The 26,940-nt window shown below is 49.6% G+C and overlaps 14 protein-coding genes and 2 non-coding genes across 16 annotated transcripts; 9 read left to right on the plus strand and 7 right to left on the minus strand.

Annotated features, from left to right (window-relative positions):
* Positions 1–329: 329 nt before the first annotated feature.
* ASPGLDRAFT_40285 (U6 snRNA-associated Sm-like protein LSm8) lies at positions 330–698 on the plus strand (the record flags this gene model as incomplete). Its single annotated transcript, XM_022545202.1, has 2 exons — positions 330–354; positions 427–698. The coding sequence occupies 2 exons, from the start codon at positions 330–332 to the stop codon at positions 696–698; spliced, it is 297 nt and encodes a 98-aa protein (XP_022395721.1).
* Positions 699–2,178: 1,480 nt separating this feature from the next.
* ASPGLDRAFT_137765 (uncharacterized protein) lies at positions 2,179–3,369 on the plus strand (the record flags this gene model as incomplete). Its single annotated transcript, XM_022541554.1, has 1 exon — positions 2,179–3,369. The coding sequence occupies one exon, from the start codon at positions 2,179–2,181 to the stop codon at positions 3,367–3,369; it is 1,191 nt and encodes a 396-aa protein (XP_022395722.1).
* Positions 3,370–4,251: 882 nt separating this feature from the next.
* On the minus strand, positions 4,252–5,867 carry ASPGLDRAFT_30182 (MFS transporter; the record flags this gene model as incomplete). Its single annotated transcript, XM_022543923.1, has 2 exons — positions 4,252–5,538; positions 5,607–5,867. The coding sequence occupies 2 exons, from the start codon at positions 5,865–5,867 to the stop codon at positions 4,252–4,254; spliced, it is 1,548 nt and encodes a 515-aa protein (XP_022395723.1).
* A 349-nt stretch (positions 5,868–6,216) lies between these two features.
* On the plus strand, positions 6,217–7,086 carry ASPGLDRAFT_137739 (dienelactone hydrolase family protein; the record flags this gene model as incomplete). The annotated part of the gene is made up of 3 exons (XM_022541551.1): positions 6,217–6,310; positions 6,371–6,764; positions 6,828–7,086. The coding sequence occupies 3 exons, from the start codon at positions 6,217–6,219 to the stop codon at positions 7,084–7,086; spliced, it is 747 nt and encodes a 248-aa protein (XP_022395724.1).
* ASPGLDRAFT_1076331 (uncharacterized protein) lies at positions 6,990–7,597 on the minus strand. The gene is made up of 2 exons (XM_022539525.1): positions 7,194–7,597; positions 6,990–7,082 (listed from the first exon to the last, which is right to left on the minus strand). Exon 1 carries the CDS (start codon positions 7,499–7,501, stop codon positions 7,238–7,240), a length of 264 nt encoding a protein of 87 aa, XP_022395725.1. The 5' UTR covers positions 7,502–7,597; the 3' UTR covers positions 6,990–7,082; positions 7,194–7,237.
* ASPGLDRAFT_70386 (protein ERV29) lies at positions 7,525–8,697 on the minus strand (the record flags this gene model as incomplete). The annotated part of the gene is made up of 5 exons (XM_022549477.1): positions 7,525–7,597; positions 7,653–7,717; positions 7,767–8,260; positions 8,335–8,447; positions 8,531–8,697. 5 exons carry the CDS (start codon positions 8,695–8,697, stop codon positions 7,525–7,527), a joined length of 912 nt encoding a protein of 303 aa, XP_022395726.1.
* Positions 8,698–9,891: 1,194 nt separating this feature from the next.
* Positions 9,892–11,599, minus strand: ASPGLDRAFT_1076461 (uncharacterized protein). The gene is made up of 3 exons (XM_022539526.1): positions 11,400–11,599; positions 9,949–11,167; positions 9,892–9,899 (listed from the first exon to the last, which is right to left on the minus strand). Exon 2 carries the CDS (start codon positions 11,154–11,156, stop codon positions 10,002–10,004), a length of 1,155 nt encoding a protein of 384 aa, XP_022395727.1. The 5' UTR covers positions 11,157–11,167; positions 11,400–11,599; the 3' UTR covers positions 9,892–9,899; positions 9,949–10,001.
* Positions 11,600–12,109: 510 nt separating this feature from the next.
* ASPGLDRAFT_1076507 (uncharacterized protein) lies at positions 12,110–12,527 on the minus strand. Its single transcript, XM_022539527.1, has one exon. It carries the CDS (start codon positions 12,424–12,426, stop codon positions 12,193–12,195), a length of 234 nt encoding a protein of 77 aa, XP_022395728.1. The 5' UTR covers positions 12,427–12,527; the 3' UTR covers positions 12,110–12,192.
* A 525-nt stretch (positions 12,528–13,052) lies between these two features.
* Positions 13,053–14,747, plus strand: ASPGLDRAFT_53065 (putative nucleoside hydrolase). The gene is made up of 6 exons (XM_022547894.1): positions 13,053–13,158; positions 13,248–13,351; positions 13,418–13,587; positions 13,649–13,683; positions 13,741–14,040; positions 14,096–14,747. The coding sequence occupies exons 1-6, from the start codon at positions 13,123–13,125 to the stop codon at positions 14,726–14,728; spliced, it is 1,278 nt and encodes a 425-aa protein (XP_022395729.1). The 5' UTR covers positions 13,053–13,122; the 3' UTR covers positions 14,729–14,747.
* An 841-nt stretch (positions 14,748–15,588) lies between these two features.
* Positions 15,589–16,792, plus strand: ASPGLDRAFT_137707 (uncharacterized protein; the record flags this gene model as incomplete). The annotated part of the gene is made up of 2 exons (XM_022541548.1): positions 15,589–16,206; positions 16,259–16,792. The coding sequence occupies 2 exons, from the start codon at positions 15,589–15,591 to the stop codon at positions 16,790–16,792; spliced, it is 1,152 nt and encodes a 383-aa protein (XP_022395730.1).
* Positions 16,700–19,020, minus strand: ASPGLDRAFT_1076543 (uncharacterized protein). The gene is made up of 7 exons (XM_022539528.1): positions 18,773–19,020; positions 18,583–18,719; positions 18,447–18,529; positions 18,297–18,394; positions 17,237–18,249; positions 17,071–17,176; positions 16,700–17,017 (listed from the first exon to the last, which is right to left on the minus strand). The coding sequence occupies exons 1-7, from the start codon at positions 18,864–18,866 to the stop codon at positions 16,947–16,949; spliced, it is 1,602 nt and encodes a 533-aa protein (XP_022395731.1). The 5' UTR covers positions 18,867–19,020; the 3' UTR covers positions 16,700–16,946.
* Positions 19,021–19,346: 326 nt separating this feature from the next.
* Positions 19,347–19,429, plus strand: ASPGLDRAFT_t172. The gene has a single exon. It is a non-coding gene; the product is annotated as a tRNA-Pro (tRNA).
* A 1,697-nt stretch (positions 19,430–21,126) lies between these two features.
* On the plus strand, positions 21,127–21,459 carry ASPGLDRAFT_137696 (uncharacterized protein; the record flags this gene model as incomplete). Its single annotated transcript, XM_022541547.1, has 1 exon — positions 21,127–21,459. The coding sequence occupies one exon, from the start codon at positions 21,127–21,129 to the stop codon at positions 21,457–21,459; it is 333 nt and encodes a 110-aa protein (XP_022395732.1).
* Positions 21,460–21,981: 522 nt separating this feature from the next.
* ASPGLDRAFT_t173 lies at positions 21,982–22,071 on the plus strand. The gene has a single exon. It is a non-coding gene; the product is annotated as a tRNA-Pro (tRNA).
* A 399-nt stretch (positions 22,072–22,470) lies between these two features.
* On the plus strand, positions 22,471–25,236 carry ASPGLDRAFT_53071 (uncharacterized protein). Its single transcript, XM_022547895.1, has 3 exons — positions 22,471–22,643; positions 22,707–23,154; positions 23,238–25,236. Exons 1-3 carry the CDS (start codon positions 22,613–22,615, stop codon positions 25,135–25,137), a joined length of 2,379 nt encoding a protein of 792 aa, XP_022395733.1. The 5' UTR covers positions 22,471–22,612; the 3' UTR covers positions 25,138–25,236.
* An 86-nt stretch (positions 25,237–25,322) lies between these two features.
* ASPGLDRAFT_40296 (uncharacterized protein) lies at positions 25,323–26,714 on the minus strand (the record flags this gene model as incomplete). Its single annotated transcript, XM_022545203.1, has 1 exon — positions 25,323–26,714. One exon carries the CDS (start codon positions 26,712–26,714, stop codon positions 25,323–25,325), a length of 1,392 nt encoding a protein of 463 aa, XP_022395734.1.
* Between the last annotated feature and the right edge of the window lie 226 nt (positions 26,715–26,940).

Here is a 26,940-nt window from a genome sequence, read left to right on the forward strand (position 1 = left end):
GTACCGCTACGTGGATGCGAAACTGAATTCATCTACACGTCCAGCGACGAATTATCCAGACGAACTAGCTTGACGGACAATTGATCAAGAGGATTATTACAGGATTTTGGGCTTGAGATACGATTTTGAAGAGAAGGAAAGGGGAAAAGGTCTCTTGCACCAGGTTTCGCTTTGAGGTTGTTTTACTCTGTCCTGAATCTGCGGGGAAAGCGACAAAAGCAATCACAGACACTCTTGCGGCTCCTCGCACTAGGACGTGACAGGGGTTCTGTTTCTAACGAAACCATTTGACACGACCCGATCCGCCCCTCGCATTTCCCTGCTTCGCCATGTCTCTCAATCCGTACATCAACAGTAAGTCTACTTTCATCACATCAAGTATTCAGAACTCAGCTCCTTTGGCTAACACTAATCACTGTCGTACAGAAAAGGTTCTCATCTTGACCGTCGATGGCCGCACGCTCGTGGGCACGCTCCTATCAACTGACCAGTTGACGAACCTCGCATTGTTGAATACCGTTGAGCGCATCATCCGGACGCCGGACGACCCCGAGCCCAGCTCGCAGATCGAACATGGACTGTACTTAATCCGGGGAGATAATGTGGTGGTGTGTGGAGAGGTGGACGAGGGAATTGATAATGATATCGACTGGACGAAGGTGCGCGGGGAGGTTGTGCGAGGGACGAAGAATGCGTGAGACGGAGATCCGGTTGACTTTTGTTACCGTTTTTCTTTTCTTCGGCTGGTCTTGGGAACGGTGTTGGTGATTATCGGTGTCTGACCATTGCCTGGACTACATTTCTCACGCTTTCTCTCTTATTTTCTTTGTCCGGCTTGGGAAAGTGCGTGTGGTTGGCATTATACGAGGACGGAGTACTACGGCCGTGGACCAATCCTGCGCGAACGACACCCGTGGTGAGATTACTACTATACGGAGGATGACAGCTATAGGTGGTGTGATTGATGTTAATCTAAAGGGGCAGTGTTGACGACCTCCGATCTGAATTCCTCGCGACGAGTCATGAATTAATTGTTGTCGGGGAGGAGATTGGAAGAGCTTATTCGGAGGAGATACCCAATTAACTACTATACAGACAATACAGACAGAGAACTTCTACCAGACGAATAACTACAAGCAAACATGGGTAATAAAGCGGTGACCAAGGCAGACACGTTACCAGGTAGAAAATAGATTGGGGCCAAGCATCCGTGTGTTTCCGTGTGACTGGTTGCCATATGGTTATGTTATGGGGTTTGGGGAATTCGGGCACCAGCCACAATGCTCTGCATGGCATTCCTGCTCGTATATAACACGAGTGATTAATAGTAGTAAACCTAAGCGAGAGTATATTCTTTGGGAATTTCTCCGTGAAGAGAGTTTTCAGTTTCGCTCCGGCTGCTCCGACGGGACGTTTCAAGCCGTGGCTCTGGCTTTAATTGAGGTTATCCCCGTATAGAGACCCAGTACTCCGTACTTGTATAAGAATGCCAGTGCAGCAGTGCTACTGTATGTTCAGCTCTTAAATAAAGAGAAGATGATGCTGCCTGTAGCAATGCCCAATATTCTCCGGAGTCACCAGTAATAAATAGTACTACCGTGCATAACTACTATGTATAATCAATCCCCCTAACCGCGACCGCCTCAATTAAACGGTGCCTCCACTCCAAGCCGCCCCTCTCCATATTCTCCTCTTTCCTTTTCACTTTCCCTTTTTTCTCTCTCTCCTGACACTCTCTTTCCTCTCCAGTAGAGGTGCTCTCTTGCTTTGATTTTCTTTTCATTTTGTCTCCTTCTTTCCCTTTAGCCCCAGGCTGTCACTTCTCTCTCTGTCTCCTCCCTTCTGACGTTGCAGGTCGCTGGACGATCTCCGTTCGCAATCTGCCTTGCCGCATATCCCTATTCATCGCCATACGCGACCTCCCTGACCCCCCAAGACGCCCTTCATGTGGTCTTTATCGTCCCAGTATACTACGAACTCGATTATTCCGTGTTTTCAGACGCCGTGCACATCTTGAGCTTTTGAACTCTATCGCCTCCTTGGCTTGTTTCGGAGTGCTCCCCGTCGTATCCCGTCTATCGTCATCCGCCGTTTCATAAATACTACTATACTTCCCTCCTCGCTATATTCCCCCTCTTACACCTCTTCCTTCCCCATCATTCACTCCTGGGGTGAATCATGTGGCTCTATAGAGGAGTCCAATCCGCCGTCTTCTACTACGCCTCCTGTACACCGTGTGCCAATTCCATCGACCGTCGAAAGCGATTAAAAGATGCCGTCCGCTCGAAACGCGAAAGGGAAAGGTCTGAAGCCCTCGTTACCGATCAACCCAGACCGTTCGTCCAACCGATCCCCTTCAGTACAAATCCGGGATGGAACGAGGAAATCGCATTAGGCCCAGGGCCTCCCGCCAGAAACCATCGCGCCCTCAATCGTCGCACCGATAGTTGGAACGTTGATGATATGTCGGACTGCAGCATGGATGCGGATGTGGAAGGCCCGTTGTCGTCGCAAAAGAAGGATAAGAGACCCCTTCGAGGAGATCGGTGGGGTCGCATGCGGTACCAGCGTGAAGATGAACCCTTATGGGGTGAGGAAACTGAAGTCAAAGGTTCCTCGGTTGGTCTTTCCGGTCACGGAAAGGCGGGCGCTAAAGAACCCAGCAAATACTACATTGCCCGCGTTCCTCCCGTCAATGACTTACATCCGCCCATCGTAAGTGGTCCCAAGAGCAGAGCGGAGACGAGATGGATGCTGCAGCCTCCGCCTAGTGCCAAGGTCATGGCGGGAAAGGAGCGGTCCCGCATTTCGGTCCGTTGTAGTCCCCCTGGCAGCTCGCGACTAGATGAGGATGATGAGGACGTGGTATTGCCCGAACGAAACCAACGACAGCGTCAACTACAACTTTCTGCTGCTCTTTCTTCCGTCCCCGAGAAGAGCAAGCCTCCCAAGCCCTCCCCGATTACCGTACACCCCAGTTACCATGCCCAAAGAGCATCGGACCCCGAACAAAGCCCTCGGATTCGCCGTCCATCGTCAAATTTGCACGCTCATGGACGCGATGAGTCTAACTTTGTGATCGCGTCGCTCCATTCACCCTCAGAACCTCCTTCACCTTTATCCTCGCCAGCAGAGTCGGAAGATGGAATGTCATGGCGTTGTCCAGAGACCCCAGTTTCGCGACCTGCCTCCAAAGCGACCGATGAAAGCAAGGTCTACCGCCCAGCCATTTCGAAAACCCTATCTACTCTACACCGTGATAACAACAAAGTCCAGCTTTTACAACTGGAAATCAACGACCACCCCGATGATGTCGGAATGGGTCAATTTGAACAAATACGACCATACCGTTGGAGTATGGACATATGATCGAAGCAGCATACATGCCTTCCTCGATTCTTTATCTTGTTTTGGAATTCTTGTGTTTGACCATTTATACCACTTTGCTTTGGCGTTGGAAGCAGGAAAACAAAAGTGCCGTTCGTTATCATTACTTTTTGCCCTAATCCTTGTTTGGCAGCAATTGTTCAAGTCACCCATCTCCATTGGCAGGCCCAGAAAGAGAGCATATGAACGATTCTAAATTGGTATGAAAACCGAAAAACGCAAAAACAGAAAGCCTTGTCCTGTTTTCAGCTTTACCTCGACTCTCTTTCCCTGCAGCTCTTCTGCGGCACTATCACCAGCTTGCTGATCTCATTGCCTGATCGTTTTATACATTATTCCCTTGGTTGTTTTGCCGTGTCTCTATGCGTCTTTGTTTATCTTTACCTGAGCTTGTTATTGTCAGCGTCTTACATTTCCTATTTCCTTCTTCTCGTTCCTTAACCCGATTATGTCTTTACCTTCGTGTATAATAGTACCTTGTCTAATAGATACTTTCTTTCTTTTTTCTTTTCCTTTTTTTTTTTTTTTTTTTTTTTTTTTTTTTTCTTTTCTTTTTCGATGTTTTTACATTGTCTTCCCTACACTGTCTTCCTCTATATATACACGGTTCTATGGGCTCAATTGTTCTCCATGCCACCCTCCTTTTATGCTTATATAGAAATGACTTGCATTCCTAATAGTGTTGAATCGATATCTCCTGAAGCCCTAGTAAGATATAAATCTATGCATGAGTTGTATTTACCATATATGGCTCTATCCTATATCTTAACTAAATGACTTATCAACAGGGTATAGTGGGTATGTACAGATGCTCGAATACTCATAATGCAGAAAGATGCAAAGCAATCACCCTACCATGTCAGATCAAGATCCCTCCCCCAACGCCAACGCCTTCACCCTCTCCTTCCCAACCCTCTTCTGCCTCCACCGAATCCCATACCTCGACACCAACCACAGCGCCGGCGAAGCCGAAATCGATATTAACGCCAACACCGTATACGCCCATCCCCACCCCATCGCCAACCGCATATGGTTAATAGCCGCCGAAGCGGCCGCGCCCAGTTCACACCGAAACAGGTTATTCGCAGCCGTGGCGGCGGCGGACCGTCCAGGCCAGATATCAACCATCAACGCATTGAGAACCTGCGACGTGCCATTAAGTGCCCAGCCACAGAGAAAGAGCAGAATGACGGGCGCTGCGAGGTGGACTTGTCGCCCCATGACCCAGCCATACGCTATGATTGTGATACTGGTGAGGTAGTACATTGGCAGGGCGATTTCAATACGTGCCTTTTCGATGTTAAAGTTGCTTATATCCGTCGCCCGGTTCCGGATAACAGGTAGACCTGCGCGACGCGCGTGTCGTCGGTAATTCCTATCGACAAAGTATCCCGTGGTGAAGGCGGAAAGGATCCCGCCCGCGCCGATGGGGATGTACATTAGGGCTGTTTGGATGTTATTGAAGTGGTAGACTTCGTGGAAGGTGGTTGTGGCACCGGTCATGATGGCGTAGAAGCAGGCGAAGAGGAGGCCTGTTGTGAGGAGGATGGCGGCTGTTTCTAGGTCGAAGGAGACTTTTAGGGTTGGGAGGGGGGAGGGGAGGTGGAAGGTGGTGTTTTTGCGGAGGGCGGTGGTTTTTGATGGGGGTGGGGTGAGGCCTTTTTGCTGGCGTCGTTGGTGTCGGATTATATCGCTCACGGAGGTGTTTAGGGCCGGTGGGGGGATTGATCCATCGCCCACGACCTTGCGGCATGTCTCTGGTAGGAACAGTGCGAGGATGATGAAAAACACTCCCGCGAAGATAAGCAGGAACCAGAAGATCCAGTGCCAGTCTACGAACTGGCTAATCAACCCCCCGATCACCGGCGAAAGCGACGGCCCCAGCATACTTCCCAGCGAAGCATAGGCGATATACGCGCCCCGTTCGCCAGAGGTGACAATATCGCTGACAACCCCGTTAGCGAGCGCCACGGTGCCACTGCTACCGGCGCTTTGGACACATCTGAGCACGAGAAGCGCGGCGTAGCTGTTCTGTAGGGCTAAGCCGAGGTTCGCGGCGAGGTAGATCGTGAAGCAGATTAGGTATGCGGGACGGCGGCCTGCAGTGTCGGAGAAGCCGGCGATGAACATGGGGGCGATGCCTTGCATGATCTGTTATCAACCTGGTTAGTGTTTTTCTTGGCTTGTTTTTAGGTTGGAGAGCCAAGGAACGAACTTACCAAGTATGTGGTGACGGTGATATCGACCTTGGAAGTCGACACACCCAAGGACGATGCGATGGTCTCCAATGCAGGAAAGTATATACTCGACGATAGGGGAGAATAGAAACTAGCCAACGAGGCAGCTGCCACGATGGCCCTTTTCTGGTTCACAGTGAACACGGAGTAATCCTCTTGATCGACCGCATTTTGCTGGCTCTGTGGTGCGCTCGGCTGAACAACCTGGCTATCATTCCTCTTCGGATCTGTTTCACCTGCCATCGAGTCCTATGTACAACGTTGAGGTCAGAAAAAAACTTCCTGGCCTGTGTAACGCGATATTTAAGCATTTGTCGGGTCTACCCGGTAACGGCTTCTCGCATGCGCTAAACCGCGTGGCGTCCCCGCGTTTTTGCTGGTTTGGGGGTAGATCGGGATGCCGGTTGCCGGTAACGGGACGGGATCGGGATGGGGTCAGCGAATGAGAAATGGACCGGTTCGGTGATACTGTGTTATGTCCGTATTGTAGGTTTATTTATTTATCCAATGGTCTCTTCGTATATATTTATCTTAATCTGTACTTCGTACCCCTCTTTCTTACATCCCAGTATCTCAACACCATTGACTCAACATGTCCTGCGAAGCCTGCCGCACTATACCCCCCGTAATTCCCCAGGGCTATACACCAAAGGGAACCTACCAAACCCTCGCCAGTCTTAACACCTGTACCCTCCCCTCCCCTCCTCTCTCCCCCTTCTACCCTCACGCACTAACCATCAAACCAGACATAACCGGCCCCCGCGACGCCAGCACCGCCATAATCGACATCTACGACATCTTCGGCCTCTCCCCGCAAACCATCCAAGGCGCAGATATCCTCTCAACCCGCCTAAACGCACTAGTCCTAGTCCCGGATTTCTTCCACGGCGACGGCGCAAAACATGAGTGGCTGCCTGCTGATACGGAGGAGAAGATGAGTAAGTTGATGGGGTTTGTGGGGAGTAAGGCGGATATTCCCACCAATGTGGGTGTGCTTGTCGAGGCAGTTAAGGTGTATCGAGAGACTTTTTCAAGTGTGAAGACGTGGGGGAGTTTGGGGCTGTGTTGGGGTGGGAAGGTTGCTGTTTTGGCTTCGGGGGAGGGGACGCTGTTTACTGCTACTGCGCAGGTTCATCCGGGGTAAGTTCACCCCCCTCTTCCTATCTCATTGTCTGAACTATCCAATACTAACAGAGTGGACAGTCGCCTCGAGACCTCCGACGCAGAAAAGCTCACCATCCCGCACCTTGTCCTCGCATCAAAAGACGAACCCGCAGACGCGGTCAAGGGCTATGCGGGTATCATCAGCAAGAATGGACACGGAGGTCTTGTGGAAACGTACGAGACCATGTGGCATGGGTGGATGGGTGCTCGTGCGGATTTGGATAACGAAGAGAGTTTGAAGGAGTATGTTCGGGGGTATGCGCAGGCGGCGGAGTTCTTTGAGAAGTATTTGAAGTAAGGTGGGTAGTTTAACACGTAAATAGTTGATGGTTTCTGGGTTCTAATGAGATCAACGTCAGCGCTAGGGCTTCATGGTTCCGAGAGGTTTACTCAACGTTAACTAACGACTTAACGTTTAGTCATGGTCCTACGCAAACACAGCAAATGAACTAAACAAGTGTAATCTGTAAAAGCTCTGATAACCCGGCACATTTACAACGAAGGAAACTCGAAAATAAAATCTGAATGCGACACTTAAAGCTCCAGGATGCAATAACCAAAATAAAAGTCAGATACGTATGAACTCTCAGTAGAAGGAGAATCGAAAAAGACCCGATAAAAAAACAAATATAGCCGGGCATCAATAGCTCATCAGAAGTGTACCGCGCAAAATTTATTGTTTTTTCTTTTTTTGTGAATGCCAAGTTTGCCATGCTTCCGTTAGAAGATCACTCCCTTAGTATACCTTCTTCTTTTCGTCCATACTCAGTTGACCAGGGCCCATGTTGACCAGAAGCACGAGACCGCCGCTGTTGACGCTGATTAGCAGAGCCCTCACGTTGAATACAGGGCTGGGAAACTTACACAATGGACAGAACCTGGAAGAAGTCGTACTTGGCAAAGTCCTTGTGGGGGTGGTGGGGGTGAAGCTAGAGCAGTCAGCAAAATTCGAGTATTCGTAGCCAAACGAAAACATACAGTCCAGAAGTTGTTAACGAGCACGTTGAAAATGCTCAGCAAAACAACCAGAAGAATGGCACTCCACTTAGCCTTGAATCCGACAACGACCATAACACACGCGACAAGGCCGAACAGACTGACAATGATACGCCACAAGCTCCACTGGCCGGAGAAGACGAAACCGACAAACAGGAAGATCAGGAGCACACGACCAGCGAACTGGACGTACATCTTGCGGTCCTTCTCGTCCAACTGGGGCAATCCGGCGGGGACAAACTTCTTGCGCACCCACGAGTCGGAAAGAACCATGAGCAGACCACCGACGACACTCAGGTTGCGGAGGAAGAAGTTGAGGTCGAAGATGAGACCGTATCCGAGACCCTGCGCGACCACGACGGCGAGCAGACCGGCGACCGCTGCCTCAGTGTGCTTGCGGACAACGACGAGAAACGAGCATATCGACATGGCAATAATGTTGAAGATGAGGAAGGAATGCGTGAGACCCCAGGGAACTAACACCGAGACCATGTCAGCCAAAACCGAACCACCCATAACACCAGACAAGAAAGGGGAAAGGAGAACATACTGCTCCGGAAGTCACGCAGATACATAAGCTGGTCGGTCCATTGCGTGAGGATACGCAGACTGTCCTCAATGAACGTAACAACGATCAAGAAACGACCAATGGCTGGCAGATATCTATTGTCCGCAGATAAAAACACGGTGTCAGCGGTTTGGGACTGGGGGAAGTCGCAAACAAAGCGGACACGAAAACAACGTACGGCTTGATCGGGTCCGCCAATGTATCCAACCAGTCCTCGAGCTTGCTGGTCTGCTCTCGAATAGCATCCAAGGGACTGGGGTCGCTCGTCGCGTCTGCCCTCCCAGGGCCTCCGAAGGGGTTCTGGTGTCCGAGATTATAGCCCGCGGTGCCGCGGATTTGCGCCATGGCGGGCAGAGAGGGTGTCAAGAAAAAGATAAAATTGAAAAGATGAGAGAATTAAATGCGAGGATAGTAATATCCAGAGGCTGCTGAGGGATTGAGACAACTGCTCCAGAAAAAATCAGAACTGGAGAAGAGGGGAGTATTGACTCTTATTATGATGCTTTGTCCTGTTCAGGCCACGATGACCGGAACTTGACACTAGTCTCGATCCGGAATGGTCGCCAAGCCCTATGCAATTCGCCCAGTGACGACATAAAAATAGATGTTTCTATTCCACCACCCCAATACCCGGAATACGCCTTATTTTTCATTGTTCGTTGTCCTTATTTGTTCGCTTACAAGGCTAATACTGTGCTACTCAGTACGCTCTGTTGTCGCGTTGAAAGGCAGACTCGAAGCCAGGGCCCTCATTTTTGGGCCCAGGCACTGGAATCCCCACCCAATCCAGGAACAAACAATTGAGTCCTGACAGGAAAGCATTCCCCGTGCAGTCTACAGAAAAACAGACGCGAGATACCATGGCATGTCAGCAATGCATAATGCCATGCAGCATACAATGTAGGATACTGTACAGAGTACTAACACGAATACACTTGCTTTATACCCTACATTGCACGGTTGATTGCCATCAACACTGCCGACGAACAGCCACAGCGGATCAACAAGGCTGTTTCGGCTCCACACTCGGTTCTCACTGTGCGGCAGACTCGAAACTGGGAATTGCCTGGCAAAGCCACAGGCGTTTTCAATGGCCCTAGTGTACCATAATTGTAAGAATCAAGGCAGGTTATTGCTTGTATGAATGAAAAAAAAAAAAAAAAATTAATGGACATAATGACATAGTGCACACAAGATTAAATTCACATATCCATTTTCTAAGTAAAACCATTATCGATCAAACAAAGTTGTTCAGAAAAAAAAAAATAAAAATAGAAAAAAAAAAAAAAAAAAAAATACAAGCAATGAACAAAAATCATACACTTCAAGTCTTTTTTTCGGTATTTTTTTCTTGTCTCGTGCTTGGGCCCTCAGGATCTGTGAAGCAATTCCTTTGCTTTTCTGTTCAATTTCTTTTTTTTCGGTTTCGTTCAATTCGCGACAAGACAAGGCACCTCATAAGGCGCCGCGATGGATAATGTTGGTATTCGAAACCCCAAACGCCAAAGCCATGGATAATAAATACAGACGTGTCGGAAAGTGGACGGATTATACGGAGAGGCGAACCTCCGGGCGCGTGTGATCTGGGTGGATCGCAATGGGTTGCGAGAGAAATGTTCCTTAGAACAGGGAGAAGTACCGTCGTCCGTTTAAGCCGCCCAGTCCGAGTCCAATGGGTGACCCTTCTGCTTCGATCGAAGGATGTCGGGGATGTAGGTCGGGGTCACAGTGACCTTCGGTTCCGCTGGCAAGGGAGCGGTGGGAGCAGGCAGGTTGTTCTCCGATGCGCTGGCCTCGCTAACGCTCTCATCGGCCTTACCGCCCTTCTTCTTGGGCTTCTTGGCCTTGGTTGACACAGTGGTCCATTCGTCAGCTCCGCTGAGCAGGCGCATCTGTTCCTCCTCAGAAGGAAGGTCCTTCGACCACTGGTTCGAGCCGGACTTGGCCAACGAGCTTTCGTCAAATGTGTCCAACAGCTCCACCTTGGGGACGGCCGCGGGCTTCGGGGCTCCGTTGGCGACATTGTTCACATTCTTGGTTTGCCAGGCGTTGGTGGCCGGGGCCGCGGGCTTAACCTTGGCCGCCTCGCGACGCTCGGCCTCCCGGGCAGAGTGAAGCTGCTTCTCGAGCAACTTACGGCGCTCCTCTTCAGCCTCCTTGACCTGCTCCTTACGCTCTTCGTTCTTCTGTCTCTGCTGGCGCTGCTTCTTGGTCTCGACGGGCTTAAAGGATTGAGGCTTCTGTTTCTTGGGCTGCGACTCGACAGATCCAGTAACACGCAGAACCGAGGCAGCGGGAGCGGGTTCCTCCAACATGTCCGAAACGTAACCGCCAGAAGTGGGGTTCACCACGGGAGAACCAGTAGAAGAGAGGTCATCGTCTGCATCAGCACCGGTGGTCGAAGGAGAGCGCTCAGTAGTAGCAGCCTTCTTGTTGTTGTTCTTCTTCTTCTTCTGGGACTTGCTGGATCCCGAAGCAGGGACGGTACCGTTCTTCACCGCAGTAAAGCGCTTGGCCATCTCCTTGTTGTCAATTTCTTCGTCGGCCTTGTCGGCCTCCTGGGGCTTAACCTCAACTGCAGGCTGCTGCTTCTTCTCTTCGGACTTCTGCTCCGGAGTAGGCTCTGGAGACTTCTCCTTCTTCGTGGGCTTTCGCTTGGGCTTCTTCGCGCCAGTAGCAGCCTCGGGCTTTTCCGCAACGGGTTTAACGGGGGCAGCAGCTTTAGGTGTAGGACCATTGTAGTACCAGCCGAGGCCACCTGCCACGACGAGCAGGATGGCCCAACTGATATAAGGATTCATCATCGTGATAAGTTCTGTAAATTCGGCCGACAGTCAGCTTTGAACGAACGGTAGACAAGTAGTGAGACAAAGTCGAGGGTTTTGTGTGGCATTAGATACACATTGATCCCTCCTCAAGTGACAGCGTATCAATTGCCACGAACGATTGGGATATGGATTGTAGAGCTTTGAAAACGACGGTTTCTGTGGGGTGTGGGACACCGCGCGCGCAAGACTTGGCGGGCAAAAAAGAAGGGAAATCCGTACCGTCTGAAGGACACGTAGCGCAAATTAACGTAATAAAAACCTATTACCCGTGGATGTATCCCAGCCTCTTTAAATCATCAAGCGGGAACACAGGATTGTTGGATAGTATGGGGCGGATTGAGAGGAAGAGGACGGGGTAGTTAAGAGAGTCGCAGAAAGGCCAGATTGGCCTCGTGGGCCTCGGACACCGGTCGGTTGGGGGACGGGACTCCTAATCCCAGAGCTGTCCAAAAGCACCGCTACCTGTTATCTCGAACTGTAGCGATTGATATGAGGTATTGATGTAAAGATGAGGAGTTGGTACTCTGGGCAAGATCGTGGTCAGAGGTGAGATCAGTCGCGTTGCGGCCGGAGGTAGGACGGGGGCGCCGATCAGTAAAGCATCAGGACTGACAGGAGTTCCCCGGAAGTTTAGAGGAAAATAATGGAAAGCAACAACAAAAAGATGAATGAGAAAAAAGAGGAAAAGGTGAAGAGGGAAACAATGGAATGAGGATGGAGAAGGAAAGAAGAAGAGAGAAAGGAGGAAGAGGCAGAAGAGGACAGTTTGACTTGGAGATGTGGTCTGAAATTATGCTCCACAATGAATGGATGAACAGTAACTCTGGGTATTATTAGTGCAATATTGCATGGCTTATGCTGGATTGGCAATATATTATGCTCATTTTCAGCTAAACTACTCCTGATTTGTACTCGACACTACTGTCATTCTCTCTAGAGTTTATTCCGTACTATGTCTATGTACACTGGAAGTTACGACTACTATGGAGACATCAGGGGTTAAAGTCTTGCTTTATTGCTGGCTACAGCGTATAGACACTGCCAGGTAGAAACAAGAACCACTGAGATCTCTTAAGGGAAAAAAGGAGAGGCCACGTCTCCCGGAATTGCTCAAATGTTCTTCTCTCCGATGGTTGGAATGTCTCGATCTGCAGTACGTCAGGGACCATCTGTTGCTTTTTTTGGAGTACATACGGAGCTGTGCTCTTTGCGCAGGGACTACGGAGGAATTACTCCAGATTGACATGGCCTGTGTCTCCTGTGCACATTCACATAACGGTCTATACGGAGTACTCCGCGGAGTATATTTGTACTATTGTACTATTGCATCTCTGTGCGTCAACATCCCCAACATTCAACCAGATCTCGATCCCTTGCAGGCGATTATATGTTGCCACGAGGATTTACCAATGGAATGAACCCCATTTCAATTCTGGCTGCGTGAGTCCGATGCATCTAGATCACAAGGATTATAATTGCCTGTGCTCGATTCAAATAACCATTTTAGGACACTGTGAGGCCCTTCGACAGACGGTCCCTTTACACCTGAGAAATCAGGACTCAATGCTATCATAACTACCAGCCATTTGATTGGCGTGCTTCTATCTTACTAGAAAAAGGAATTAACATTGGAGATGGCATACTTCCTTTGGTTTCTCTTCTGTTAACCGTTTCATTGAGCATGCTCTTGCCGTATAATGCTCTGTAGATACTACTCTCTTCTCCATGCTCCGTCACCTCTCCAGAGTGGAGAAGCGATGATAACAGCGCCAAGACTTGACATTTGGTTCCCCTCTTCTTCTATCTCCTTTCTTCTTCTTCTTCTTCTTCTTCTTCTTCTTCTTCTTTCATCTTCTCGTCTTTACATCTTTTCCTGGTTATACCGAAAGATTGAGATAAATTATAACCAGCAGACATCCGGCATATGCAGACAATTCAGAATATGCCTTCGCAAAAGATCATTATCGATACCGATCCGGTAAGTTATCTCGCCCCTCGGCCCATCCCACTTGACGCCACCATCAAGATCTAATTGCATACAATCCCAATGCTAATTCACGATAATAGGGTATCGATGATATCCTTGCCCTTTTGTTGGCCCTTTCGGCCAAGAAGGAAGAAGTCGAAATCCAGCTCATCTCGTTGACCTTTGGTAACATCGAAGTGCGGAGGTGAGTCGAAGAATCTCGCAATCTGTCGATCTTCCTGTCACAATAACTAACGCTCTCCGCATTTAGCTGTCTTCGCAATGCTATCTCAATGTTCCATATCCTCGAACGCGAAATGCAATGGCGCCGTGAACAAGGATTGAACGAAGGGTTCGAGGCTCTGCGGGCCTTCAAACCGGTCGTGGCAGTGGGTGCTGAGGATCCGTTGGAGGCCCAGAAGATGTTGGCTGATTATTTCCGTACGTATATATATGGAAGGACTTGAAAATTTGGGTCTAGCGGTTGCTAACTTAGCGTCAGATGGACGGGATGGACTTGGTGGAATTCACGCTAGTGTAAGTCTAACACCGACCCAAGCTCGTTCAACATTGGCTGACCATTGCGCCTTATAGCACCCTCACCTCACGCCCAAGGAGACCTGGGAGCACCTCTTTGACCCAACTGCGGACGACCTTGCCATCGACACCGTGCCAACAGGAGGAAACGTATCGCAACGATCATTTGTCCCCTCCAAACGTCCCGCCCACCAGGAGATCCTCCGTGTCTTGGCCGAGAACGAACCCGAAACGGTCACAATTGTCGCTGTTGGTCCCTTGACGAACTTGGCATTGGCTGCTTCTGCAGACCCAGAGACCTTCCTACGCGCCAAGGAGGTCGTCGTCATGGGTGGGGCTGTGAACATGCCTGGCAATGTAAGCTCTTTCCCTTTCCGAGGTAAGTGGTTGGATATTGATCATCTTGAAATAGGTCACTCCGGTAGGTGAATTCAACGCATACGCCGATGCCTTTGCAGCTGCACGAATTTACGCTCTCACCTCGCCCCGGCCGCACACTACTCTCCCACCCATGGGCACCCTTAGTCTCCCACCGTATCCCACTCAACTCAGCAAGCAGCTTACGGTCCGCATATTCCCTCTTGACATCACCGAACGTCACGGAGTCAAGCGAGGTCAGTTCCGGCAAGCAGTCACCCCCTTCCTGGAGAAAGGTTCCCCACTGGCCGAATGGGTGTCGGCCTTCATGACACACAGCTTCCACACCGTTGAGACTTTGAGTCCCGGAAACGAGGGCGATGCGGCGGAGCTGAGCTTGCATGATCCTGTTTGTGTGTGGTATGCATTGACAGCGGCGGATGCAGGCTGGAAGCCATCTGCCGCCTCGCCAGAGGATATCCGCATTGAAACGACTAGCCAATGGGCGCGGGGGATGTGCATTGTGGACCGACGGAATCGGAACAAGGTTGAAGAGGAAGAGGAGAGCCCAAGTGATCACGGGCTATGGCTGAACGCCAAGTCTGGAAACAGGATCTTGCGGATGGACGAGTCGCCGGTGGAGGCGAACTTCGGGGAGATTCTGCTTGAGAGAGTGTTTGGCTGTTAGTTTGGACGATACGCATAATATGTAGATATGTCATTAAACAGACACGCATAATATATACGACTATATTTATACCTGCTATGTCATTCAATACTTGTATGCAATTGGTCTACCCCGCTGGGCCCCTTGCAGATTGTAGTAGTGATGGTAGCACATGAAGTATTGAAGCGTTTCTGGTAAGTTAGATTAACGTGAGAACTGAACGAATAGGAGGCAAGTTATCACGAGACCGAGCACGTGCCTGGATGCTGTGCCTGGAGGGAAGACGGAGGGAACCAGGAGAGTGAGCGTGGTGCTCTGATTGGGTTCCGTCCCAACGGAAATAACATTCTGTTAGAGTTGAGTTGCTCCTTATATTTTTCGTGAGTTATCTTCCGGACAAAGTAAAGTAACAGTGGTAATAAATAGGCATAGAATTAAGTGGCCTAGAGGCAATTGAATTGACCAATTAGTGGCCTTGGTTCTCCCACGAAGAAACTCCCTCCACCCTCCTTCGATCACATGCTGACCAATCAGAAGCCACGACTCCTCCGCGTGGGCGAAGTGAAGCACGCGACACTTTGAGCTGTGTCTCCAGATTGGGCTCTTCCCTCTGTCCTGAATCCGGAGCTGCACGTGTATCATCTGCTGTTTAAGAAGTCCTGCCCGCCATGGCTTTCTTCGTCTTTCCTACGTTGGGTCTACAGTGCTGTCGAGTAGCTCTACAATAGGTATGTATATTGAATCCCATTATCAGCTTATCAGGGGATATATACTTACCCTGCTTCTGTTACTAGGCTAGCTTGTTCTGATACACCCCACGGTCGTACGTGACTACACTACATCCCCGAGACTTCCCTCCCACGGTCCTCGACTCTTCCGAAATGTCTCGCTCTCGTCTTCCCCCAACTCCCTCCATGTCTGGAGAGTTCATCGTCAAAGACCAACCCGCATTCGAGGGTACAGATGTCTTTGCTCTACCCCCCGCTGCCTTCGACACGACTGGTGCCAACAAAAGATCCTCCAAAACCGCTGCTGCAGACCACCTTCCTGCATCTCCAGCCGCGTCCCCTGAGTTCATGGCTCTGGGACGGAGCACCAACACTCGTCAACAAACTTCTGGCACCAAGCGTCCCCTGGAGGACTTTGACTTGCCTCCGCCCCCGACTCGCACGCGCAAGATCATCCAGATGAAGCCCAAGACGCAGCAGAGTCCGTCGACGAAGTCGGGGCAGGCTAGCGGTGGGAAAGCAGCCAAGGACTCGGGCAAGACGGCGTCATCGAGTGACGCAAATGCAAATGCTGCTGTTGCACCAGCCAGTGGCAACAAGAAGAAACAGCCTACTGCGACTAGTGCGGCTGGACGGAAGATTGCAAGGAAGACGGCTCATAGCTTGATTGAACGGAGACGAAGGTCGAAGATGAATGAGGAGTTTACGACGTTGAAGGATATGATTCCTGCTTGTACGGGTCAGGAGATGCATAAGCTTGCTATCTTGCAGGTGAGTTTCTCTCCGTGTTCTGAATTGGATTCAGGGACTGACAGTAAGAAAGGCAAGCATCGACTATGTCAACTACCTGGAACAATGCATCAAAGATCTCAAGACTGCCGGAGGAGTGGCACCTTCGCGTCTCCCCCCAGGTCCGCCCTCATCAACATCCCCCGAATTCCTCGCAGAAATGGCCGGCAGCGAACGCTCCGCCTCAGCGTCACCAGAGTTCCTCCCAGAAAACACACAAATCCCTGACACTTCGCCTTCGTTCTCACCTCGCACCTGCATTCCCTCCACATATGAGTTTGCACCGAGCATTCTCCCCAGCCCTGCTTTGGGACCGTCTCACCCAGAACACCACCCATCATGGTCTGCCTCGACCAACACCTCTCCAGCACTCCAGCCACGGCAGAACAATGCAGATGTTGACCACGAGGCTTCCGCGGCTTTGTTGATGCTGAATCAGGATCGTCGCGGGACGTTGGATTCGATTATAGATAAGGTCACTGATGCTAGCTTGGAGTCTCGTAACCATGAAAGACAAGAGACTGGTAAACGAATGGGTATGAGTGTCAGGGACCTGTTGATTTCATAATCCTCTTTTAAGTGGTATTTATTTAAGCTATACATGGCGTATTCGGTGATGTGGGTGGTAATGACTTTTTTTATGTTTCTAATGCCACTAATGTTTTATGGCTCTGTTTAATGTTATGGTAATAATAATGATAATATTCGAGGCCGATAACTGCCTACCGAAGTTTCTTCTCCTTCTGAGACACGATGAAAATCAGGGCCACTGCACAGCTGCAAGTAGACAACACTACCACGTCGTTAGTCAGCCTACATCCAACACAGTAGTAGGGTTGAACATACCAGGAATAAACCGAAAAGCATAAAGATAGCAATCCGCGACAACCCTCTGAACCTCCATGGACAACCTAGCAGCAAACCGAGTATCATTCAACACTCCCTTCACCACCTATCATCATCACCATCAGTACAGTCTCTTTACAAAAAAAGAGGGGGTAAAAGAACTCACCTCACTTCCCAATCCATTCTTCTGCAATAACTGTCTGAAAACACCTCCCTCAACCGCACCCCCCAAACAAGCGCCCCCAATCGTCCCCAACTCCTGGCACAGATAATACGCACTCACAGACGACGCAACCATACTTTTCTCCACGCGCGCAGACATCCCAATGAACTGTGTTGAGATGACGAGCCCGTGCGCGAGGCCGGTAATAAATACTACCAGCGAGGAAGTAGTACTTGCGCCGTGACGCCACGTAACGAAGATAAGAAGGTGCGAGAGCGTGTTTAGTGATACAGAGAAAAGCGAAAGCGGTTTATAGCGGTGCGTTCTGTTAATAATCTGCCCTGAGAGTAAACCACCCACAGCACAACCAATTGTCAACGGGATGAGATGCGCGGCAGCTTGTGTGTTCGTGGTGGACTGGGTGCGGATGAAGAAGGATGGGATTTGAGCGACTAGGCCGACTAATGCGATGAAGAGGGATACTTGTCCTAGGCAAAACGGGGCGACGCCGTTTCTCCAGATTTGTGTGAGGGGGATTAATGGGCTGGGGCTCCAGATTGTCTCGATAAGGAAGAAGAGCGTTGCGGAGATGATGCTGATGGCTGCGATGGTGAGGACAAGGGGGTGCGTGATAGGAAGCTTTTGGCTGGCTAGGTTTAGGAAGAGGAAGGTGATTATCGTGGTGAGGAAAGTGATGAGGCCCGGGATGTCGAAGTTCTGGATTCCAGGTTTTGTTGTGGGTTTACTGGAGGGTTCCCCATTGGCGTCGTCATTGCTGTTGCTGGTCTCGCCCTGTACAGTCGTTTCTTCATCTTGTGGCGGTGGTGGGGATGGGATTTCGCGAGTGACGATTAGCAGGCAGATTAGGACAATTGGCACCTGACCTGCAAATGACATCCTCCAGCCAACGAGGTCTGCTAGGATTCCACCCAGGGGAGCTCCTAGACTATACCCTGCGATGGCGACGACAGTGACATAGCTTCTCAGGACAGCCACTTGCTCCAATGTCGATGTATCTAAATGATCAGCATCTGATCGCAACTCATGTGGGAAACAGACATACCAGTAATCACAATAGATATCAGACCTACCATGCCCGAGCTCCCAATTCCGGTAATCACTCTTCCGATGATAACCTGCCATAAAGAGAATGCAGAGCCTCTATTCGACAAATCAGATCGTGATCTATAGTACCCTGGATATAGACACTCACGACACAGCTAATCCAAAACCAAACACAGCATAAGCTGCCAACAACGGCGTCTTCCGGCCATAGATATCACCTAGCCGACCATGCTATCACCGTCAGCCATGTTTTCTCAATCGAGCGAAGCATCCATGGGACTCACCACCGGCAACGCCGCACAATAACCCAGGTTGTACCCTGCCAGCAACCAGGATCCATCCTGGAGATGCTGGAACTGCGACGCGATCTCCCCGTAGATAGCGGTTACGAAGGAGTCATCGATATTGGCCAGGAATACACCTGCTCTTGTTAGATCGCGGTCCCGCTGTTATGATTCAGGGAAGTATAAGTACCAAAAAGTGCAGTTGCAATTGCGAGTTTTCCAAGGCCTCGCGATTTATATTCGGTACGATTTTGTAGGATTGGAGTCGTTTCGTCTATCGCCATGGCCGTACGTGCTCGATCAAGAGCAAATTCTATGGTGAAGAGCTGAATCGGCAATGTGGAATTCTTTTATGTTCATCGGCGCAGCGATCGTCGGAGCGACTTCAGCTCGAGTGCTCGACTCCATCTCGTTTTTCGGGTGAGGCCCACCATTAAGATGTTTTGCCCAGTGATCGATTAGAATAAACATTTGGAGAACGTAAATTCTCCTCCATAGGTCTATTTCTGCGGTTTCGGTTCCGTATCCGTGGGAAGCCTGACTAGGTGGTGGGTATAGCCGACATGGACAATGATTCAGGATGATACTGTGACTTAAAAAAAATCATTGAGAATTGACAATGAAGAATTTAAACTATCCGATGTAAACAATTCAGTAGCATTCGCTTGGATAATGTATTCTATGAAGTTCGTTGTATTGGGTATATAGAACAAAAAATGGCAGAGTATTAATCATCACCACTCCGTGGTCGAGTGGTCTGAGACGGCTTAGTGGTCTAGTAGTATGATTCTCGCTTTGGGTTAGTCTTGAATGCGAGAGGTCCCGGGTTCAATTCCCGGCTGAGCCCAACTTTTTTTTTTTTTTTTTTTTTTTCTTCTCCCTCTCCTCTTTTTATAATTTTTTTTTTTTTTAATACTGAATTTTATTTTTTATGGTTGACATTTTCACCATCGCTCATTTGTATATATATATCCACCCCGTACGCATGTCAGTTATTAGAGAAAAAATAAAGCATATTATCTAAATGGCCTTCCAGAACTTGTACATTCATACCCCAGCCCCAGCTGCTTCAAGAATCTCGACAACAACACCATTTCGCTTCCACTTTGTGTCACGGAGCTCAGCCAGGATAATGGAACATCAACTCATGTGCTCTACCTAGGTAGCTATCGACGAGAATAATCAATATGAGGAAAGAAGAAGAAGAATGATGTGCCATCAGCGTTGACGAGACTTATATCCCTTGCTTCCAGCACGTGAGAGGTATACACGTGACCAGACCGTCACACTTTGCCAGCATCAACGGCGTCAATAGATTCCAATCTCCCAGATCAATCCGCACCCGTCTCGTTAACAGCAAGAGCTGTTAAGAGATAGCACGGATAACGGAACCTTCTTTTTAATCCACCCTGGAGGCCAAGAGTCAAAATGAAAGTATAAGCGGAAGATGTCCATGACTCTAATATTCTGCCCTGCAAGATCTTCCTCAAGAGACCTTGATCTAGGAATACAGGATGATGTTGTGTCATATCGACAACGGCCTATTGACTAATTCGAAGTAGCAATACAGTTACATTTCACCTGGTAACTCGAAGCAGCTGACAAAGCTGCTTGGAGACAGGCAGCGCAGATCATAAGCGCCAAGTCTATGCGATACTTCAAACTGCTTTTTGACACCATTGAATTTGTAGGCATCTTCTTGTTCGATGGCCAAGACCCCCAGTGCAACGTCCATTGGCTGTCCTCTGGGATATTTGGAGGCCTTGCCAAGGCATGATTACAAAGCCACTGGAAGGTCCTAGCGACTGGTTTCTGAATCACAGGTTTTGCTCGGAATGATTGGGGATAATTTCATTGACCCAAACGGCTGAGCCACTGGGATTGAGTGGGAAGAAGGTACATGCAAGGGCCTGTATCCTCCACTTGGCGTGATCTTTATTTACAGATACTGCGTGGCCAGGCACTTGACTAGAAAATAAGTGGTTGAATATGAGTGCTTGACAATTATCCATCCACTGATTTGCTAGAGTAGTGCCCAATATAGAGCTGCTCCACGCCCAAGTAGATCAGCGCTGCCCCATCGACATTTCACAATGACGTAGACGTTCTTCCTGTGGAAGACAGCCATGTGTACAGAACTACGGAGCATAGAGTGACAGGAATACATGCTTCATATTTAACAAGAGTTTATCTACCCGCCAAGTACACAGTGGAGTTACACATGCAGTCCCCCCATAATGAACCCCCGAATTTAAGGCGCTGTCTTGTGGGAGATCAACGGAAGAACTGGTCACACGAATCTAACGTATGGGTTCCTATAGGAATCCCTAGTCTTGGCGCTGCCTTATGAGACTCTTACTGTTTTTGGTCTTCCAGAATATATATAGAAGGTAGGCCCCGCACTTGAAGATCTCCGCGGCCTCGACCATTTGACTTCATACTTAAACTTCCACCAACCTTTTGACTTTTTTCTTCTTCCTCATTTCATCCATCCTCTCCATCACCATGGCTCGGAAACACGCTTTACACCCGCCTGTCATCGTCATGTCAAAATTTCGCTCGCAACGCAAGAAAAGCGCTCGTTCGCACGCCTCCGAAGGTCCCTGGAAAGCCGATGACCCGTTTGGTCCGCCTCACATTCCATCCTCATCCTTCCCAACGACTGGCATCCGGCACCTTCGAAATACGCTCTCGAAGCTGTCACCATCCGCTCGTGCAGAACGACAGATCCTCAAACAGAAGAACCGACACAGACACCCTCTGACAGAGCGAAATGTCAAGGCCCTTGTGTCAGAGCAGGAGCTTGGAGATGTTTTCCGTCCTACCGAAAACAATACGGAGATACAGGTGTCTGCTTGGCTTGAACGAGTGTATTGATCTTCTTTCGCCTCTTGACTCGTGTCTTCCAGTCGACACCTTATCTCGACATCTACCTTCGGCAACATACAAGGTCGACTCTCGCACCCTCCCATTCTCTCTCTCTCAACCCCCTTCTCTCGATCGCTTATTGTTCCATCGGCTTGCTTCGAAATAATCGGGTTTCAGCCAAGACACCTGCATAAGTGTACGACCGGTATGCGGACTCGGTTATGCATTCATGTACGATTCCCCATACATACGGGGTACAGGGCACCAGGTGCAGGGGTCCTTGATACAGAATACGGAGTACGGAGACGCACACCACAACAGGGGAACATTCGCAATCGGCATGCCAGCTGTTCCACCGACAAGCCCGATGATGACGATAACGCTGGACCCCCTTTGTTGTTCATCCCGCAAATCCTTCCTTGGCATCGACGTCACTTGGTCCATGCGGCATGTCACGAACCCCTGGAGCGGAAGGTCTGCCGGCTCCGGCTTTCCATGAAGTGTAACCGGAACGATCCACCAACCATCACTGCCCGGGTGGTCTAGTGGTATGATTCTCGCTTAGGGAAATAACCCAAGCATATCTGCGAGAGGTCCCGCGTTCGATCCGCGGCTCGGGCCAGTACTTTCTTTTTTGCTCTTTTCCTATTGTTTTTCTATATGGTTTTTTTTTTTTTTTTTTTGCTCAGCGACGGTGTTGGTCGGATATACCCAGTGTACGGGAGTACATTCGTTGGATTTTTTTCTTTCTTTTTTTTGTGTGCAAGTCTCTTTGGTCTTGAGCGCAGGCGATCAGCACACACCTGTATCACTACTACCACCGTCTTTATAGATTTTTCTTTGTGATATCCTCAGAACGCATGTACAGTTCAGGAATATATATTGCTATCAATTGACTTTGGTACCTGCACCATGATTCCTCCTGATCTGATCGATCGTAATCCTTCCCCGCATCCCGACGACCCCTCTTGACATCTCGACATGTCCACTGATCGTATCCTGTCAAGACCAATGCAGGAACACGAAGTTATCTGCCTGCAACAATGATTCATGCACCTTGACCCGAGTCATGTGTACCACCCGGCTGAATTCTAGTGCATAAGCCAGACAAAGGGTACCCTAAATCGACCGCAACGGTACCGCAGGAAAGCCATTCACCCAAATGACAGGACCCAAGAAGGTCGCCATAATAGGTGAACTCCAAGTCCCTGACTCGTATGGTTACATTTCTAAAAAAAAAATATTCAAACAAACAGGCGCCGGCCCCTCAGGCCTTGTCACAGCCAAAACACTCCTCTACGATCATCCCAACGGAACCTTTGCGCCGGTTATCTTCGAACAACGACACGATATCGGTGGTCTGTGGCCCAACAGTCTAGCAGTGACAACAACACATAATACATCCGATCCTACCTCCCACGGACAGAATGAATCGACCGTTGGCCCACTGAACCCGTTCATGCGGACAAATCTCAGTCGCTTCACCGTTGCGTTCTCTGATCTGGCATGGGAATCTGTCGTTGAGGATACGGAAGTGCCTATGTTTCCGCAAGCATGGCAGGTGGGGAAATACTTGGATAAGTATGCGGAGCGGTTTCTTCCGAATGGAGTGTTGAGATTGGGACGGAGGGTTGTGCGGACGAGTCAGAAGGTTGGAGATGGAGATGGGCAGGGGAGACAGTGGGCGGTGCAATGGGTTGAAAGGTTCGTTTTGGCACCTCTCTTGATACGTGTTTCTATGGTGAAGCTGGAAAAACTTACTGAATGCTTGCCGTGGGCATCAACAGTCGCGATGAAAAGAATGGAGATCAAGAGATAAAGTCGGAAGAGTTTGATCTCCTTGTCGTTGCTTCTGGCTACTTTGCGTCGCCCAGCATTCCAGAAATCCCTGGATTAGACGGGTTCATGGATAGAACCATCCACAGCTCGTCTCTGCACAACGCTGAGTGCCTCCTACAAAAATCCAACGGAACCGGCGGGAAATTGGTCGTTATAGGTGGGAGTCTGTCGGGGACTGAGGCTGTCTCGACTCTTGCTCTTCATGTCTCTTCGTCCAAATTTACCAGGGAACCAGCAGAAAAAGCCTACCAGGTGCATCATGTTTGTACTAGGCCGTTCTGGACGATACCGGCTTATCTACCTCGAGAGACAACATATACGCCCACTAATAAGACAGTGTCTTTCATCTCCTTGGACTTGGTGATGTATGACCTGTCTCGACGACCCCCGGGACCAATTGAATACGCCTTTGGGCCAGTCCCGGCTCAGAAAGCACAGAAGACGAATGATTATTTGTACTCGCTACTCGGTAGTGATTACGGGAAGTTTGGAAATATTAGAGGAGGCAATGAGGAAGTTTCGCAACCCCCTTGGGTTTCCATTGGAAACGATTACGCAGAATACGTTCGATCTGGGGCTGTTACCCCTACAATTGGCAGGGTCAGCGCTGTCTACAGAAGTCAGAATTCCGACTTAGCGACAATCAACATTAGTCTTCCGGACGGTGAAACGGTCACGCTCGACAACGTCGCAGCCATTGTATTGGCAACCGGCTTCACCCCCTACAACTCCCTCTCATTCTTACCCAGTTCAGTCCTCTCTTTGCTAGAGTATTCCGAAAACGACCCATTCTTCCCCCTAGTCCTAGATGGAAAGGGAACCATGCACGCAGATATCCCTGATGTAGGGTTCGTGGGCTTCTACCGAGGACCATACTGGGGAGTCATGGAGATGCAGGCTCGACACGTAGCAGCGAATTGGGCTAGAGCGGAGCCAGATAACTGCGAGATAAACGCGAAGAAAAAAGAAGAAGAGAGGCAACGTATCCGGGACCTGAGAAACATGGATCCACAGCTTTACCGCGGCCAGTTCCCGATGGGTGATTATGTGGGTTTGATGGAGTCGTTTTCAAGGGAGCTAGAGATGTCCCGGATACCACTTTTGCAATCTGAGAGTGATGAAGAGGAGAGAAGTGGTCCAGTGCTACCGGCCCGGTATACATTCGCGGGCGAATTCCCAAACACGATCAAAGCAGAATCAGACAGAGACATTACGCTCAATTCTCTGCGAAGCATTCTATTCCCCGGACAGAATCAGATAAATACCTTATCCACCGCAACAGCAATATCCACAGCCATCTTCCGAGCCTTACACGGGACCTGGAAAATAACCCGAACTTACAATGACCGAACCACCCACGGAACAGCAACATTCCACCCTCGACACCCAACCTCCTCAACCTACGAAAAAGAATACCTCTACGAGGAATCAGAACCTGTACCCGGAGAGCAACCTGGTTCCATAACCCAAAAATCACCAACAAAAGCAACAACAAACATACTCATCTACTGCCTACGCGCGCCAGAGAGTACCGGTCCCAACACCCCCCGCATCCTCGTTTGGTCTGTGGACATGGCTAAAGATCCAAGCACGGCTGCGCGGCTTTCACATGGAATTAACCCAGCTACGACAGCAGAAACATACGTTGATCAGAGAGTTGAAGAAGGTAAGGAGGCGAGCCTAGGTGGATATACAGTGCATGCGGTGGGGGCTGCCGGAAATATAGCGCAATGTGAAAGGCGCGGATATACATTTCATTTTCAGGGGGTGTCGATTTTGTCTTGGGGGTGTTGTGTTAAAACGGGTGATGAGGGCTATTCTATACGGACGGTATATAAGCGTGATTGACCAAGTGCCACAATACTTCTGAAGGAAGGGTACTGCGGCAGATCATTCAAAAAACCCAATTTATTCTATTCAGAATACTATAATTACCGAAGCTATCCTAAAATACACGACAGACCAGAACGGTCATACAGATCCCCTGCAGCCATGTCATCCCCCAAACGAACATACCAATGATATCATAGCCTCTAAACAACACTCTGATCATGCGGAAACACTCTACGGACAGTATCCGACTGGACCTCCTCCATTTCTAGCTGCCTGGGACCGCGTGGCTCTCCCCGTACACATCTCAAACTACCCGCAGATTTCCTCTGTACAGTTGCATTCGGTGCCCGAGGAAGTACAAAAACCCTATCCTTCAGATTCTCATCCTTGACATTCCTGGGCTCTAGCGACTCGATATCAAAAACGTCTTGAATCCGCTTGCGATATCCCCTGGAGGAAGTCCCAAGCTGGCTAAACTTGCGTTGAAAACTGCTGAATGTTGTCGAGTCGTCGTAGTCCGGGTTGCTTATCGTGGTATCTTCTGATAGTCTTATCGAGCCCATGCGGCTATCGGAGAAAACGGCCGACGAGAATCTGTTGTTTGTGACGGGGTTACTTGAAAATTTGTTTCTTCGCATGCCCCGAATAAGCCGGCAATTGATTCTCAGTAGTCTTCCCGTACGGTGCAGCACGTACAAGATAACAGCAACCACGATAGAGACTGCAAGCAGTGCACAGATCCCATAGAAAGCCCGCACCTCTTTCTTTATCCTCCTTTCGCAATGGCGCTTGATAAAAGCATTCCCCCGTTGAGGATAGCAATAGTCGCAGGTACTCTTAAATTTTTCTTTGCGTCGAATCCGGCTATTAGGGTCACATATCTTCTGCAAATCATACCCGCTGCAAAAGCTCTCCTCGCATTGGGTCACGTAGTAGCTGAATGGACGTTTCTTGAAAATCACCTGTTTAAGGTCCATCGAGAAGTTCAACGTGCTGTTTCGTGCGGATTGCGACGCAACTTCATCCTGATAATTGGCCTTGCGTTCCTTGACTGAGTCTACCGCTTGAACAGCCCGACGCTGGATTGTCGACATAAGGTATTCGACTATTCCTTGATACCTCTGCCCTTCAGAGTTCGCCTCGGGAGATTCTTCTTGTCGGGAATGGAGGAGGCTTGGCCGCTTCGGGTCGACTTGTCGTTGAGTGGCCGGTGTCCCAACTTCCTCTTCGCCTTCTCGTGCCCTGAAGAGAAGTTCCTTCAATTCCTTCTTGCAGCGTCGTGTGTCCATAGTCACATCTTCGGAGAGTGTTATTGTAACGTTCAGTGGCAGTGTCGGTTCGTCATCAATAATTGCTGGCCCGTATTTTCCTTCCGGTACACAGCTTAGAATAATCGTACATCCGGGTCGATCGATCGGCTGGATATCCGCTCTCGCAGCGCCATCGAGATAGTTTGCGTGAAGAGGGTGGCATTTGAGCCCGATCAGACCATTCGATAGTCTTTGTGAATTCGAGGAGAGGCATTCCGCAGGCTTGGTGAAGGTCGCACCCAGAACAACGTAGAGAGCGGCGAGACGCTTTTGAGAATACATTTGAACGAGTATTATACCAGAAAAGTATACAAGATCAGGGATATGATCAATGTCGCTTGGAGGGAATTGGAAGAGGGAGAGGAGAGTTCTCTAAGGTCGAATGTTGGTGAAGCGACATCTGGAAGGTACGGCGGCGACTGGTCTCTGGGGAAGTTGCGCCTGCCACTTTTTTGGGGGGCCATGGTGCATATGCTGTTATGAGGAGTGTGAGAAGGAATTGGAGATA

This window comes from Aspergillus glaucus (assembly GCF_001890805.1).
Source record: "Aspergillus glaucus CBS 516.65 unplaced genomic scaffold ASPGLscaffold_36, whole genome shotgun sequence".
Lineage (NCBI taxonomy): Eukaryota > Fungi > Ascomycota > Eurotiomycetes > Eurotiales > Aspergillaceae > Aspergillus > Aspergillus glaucus.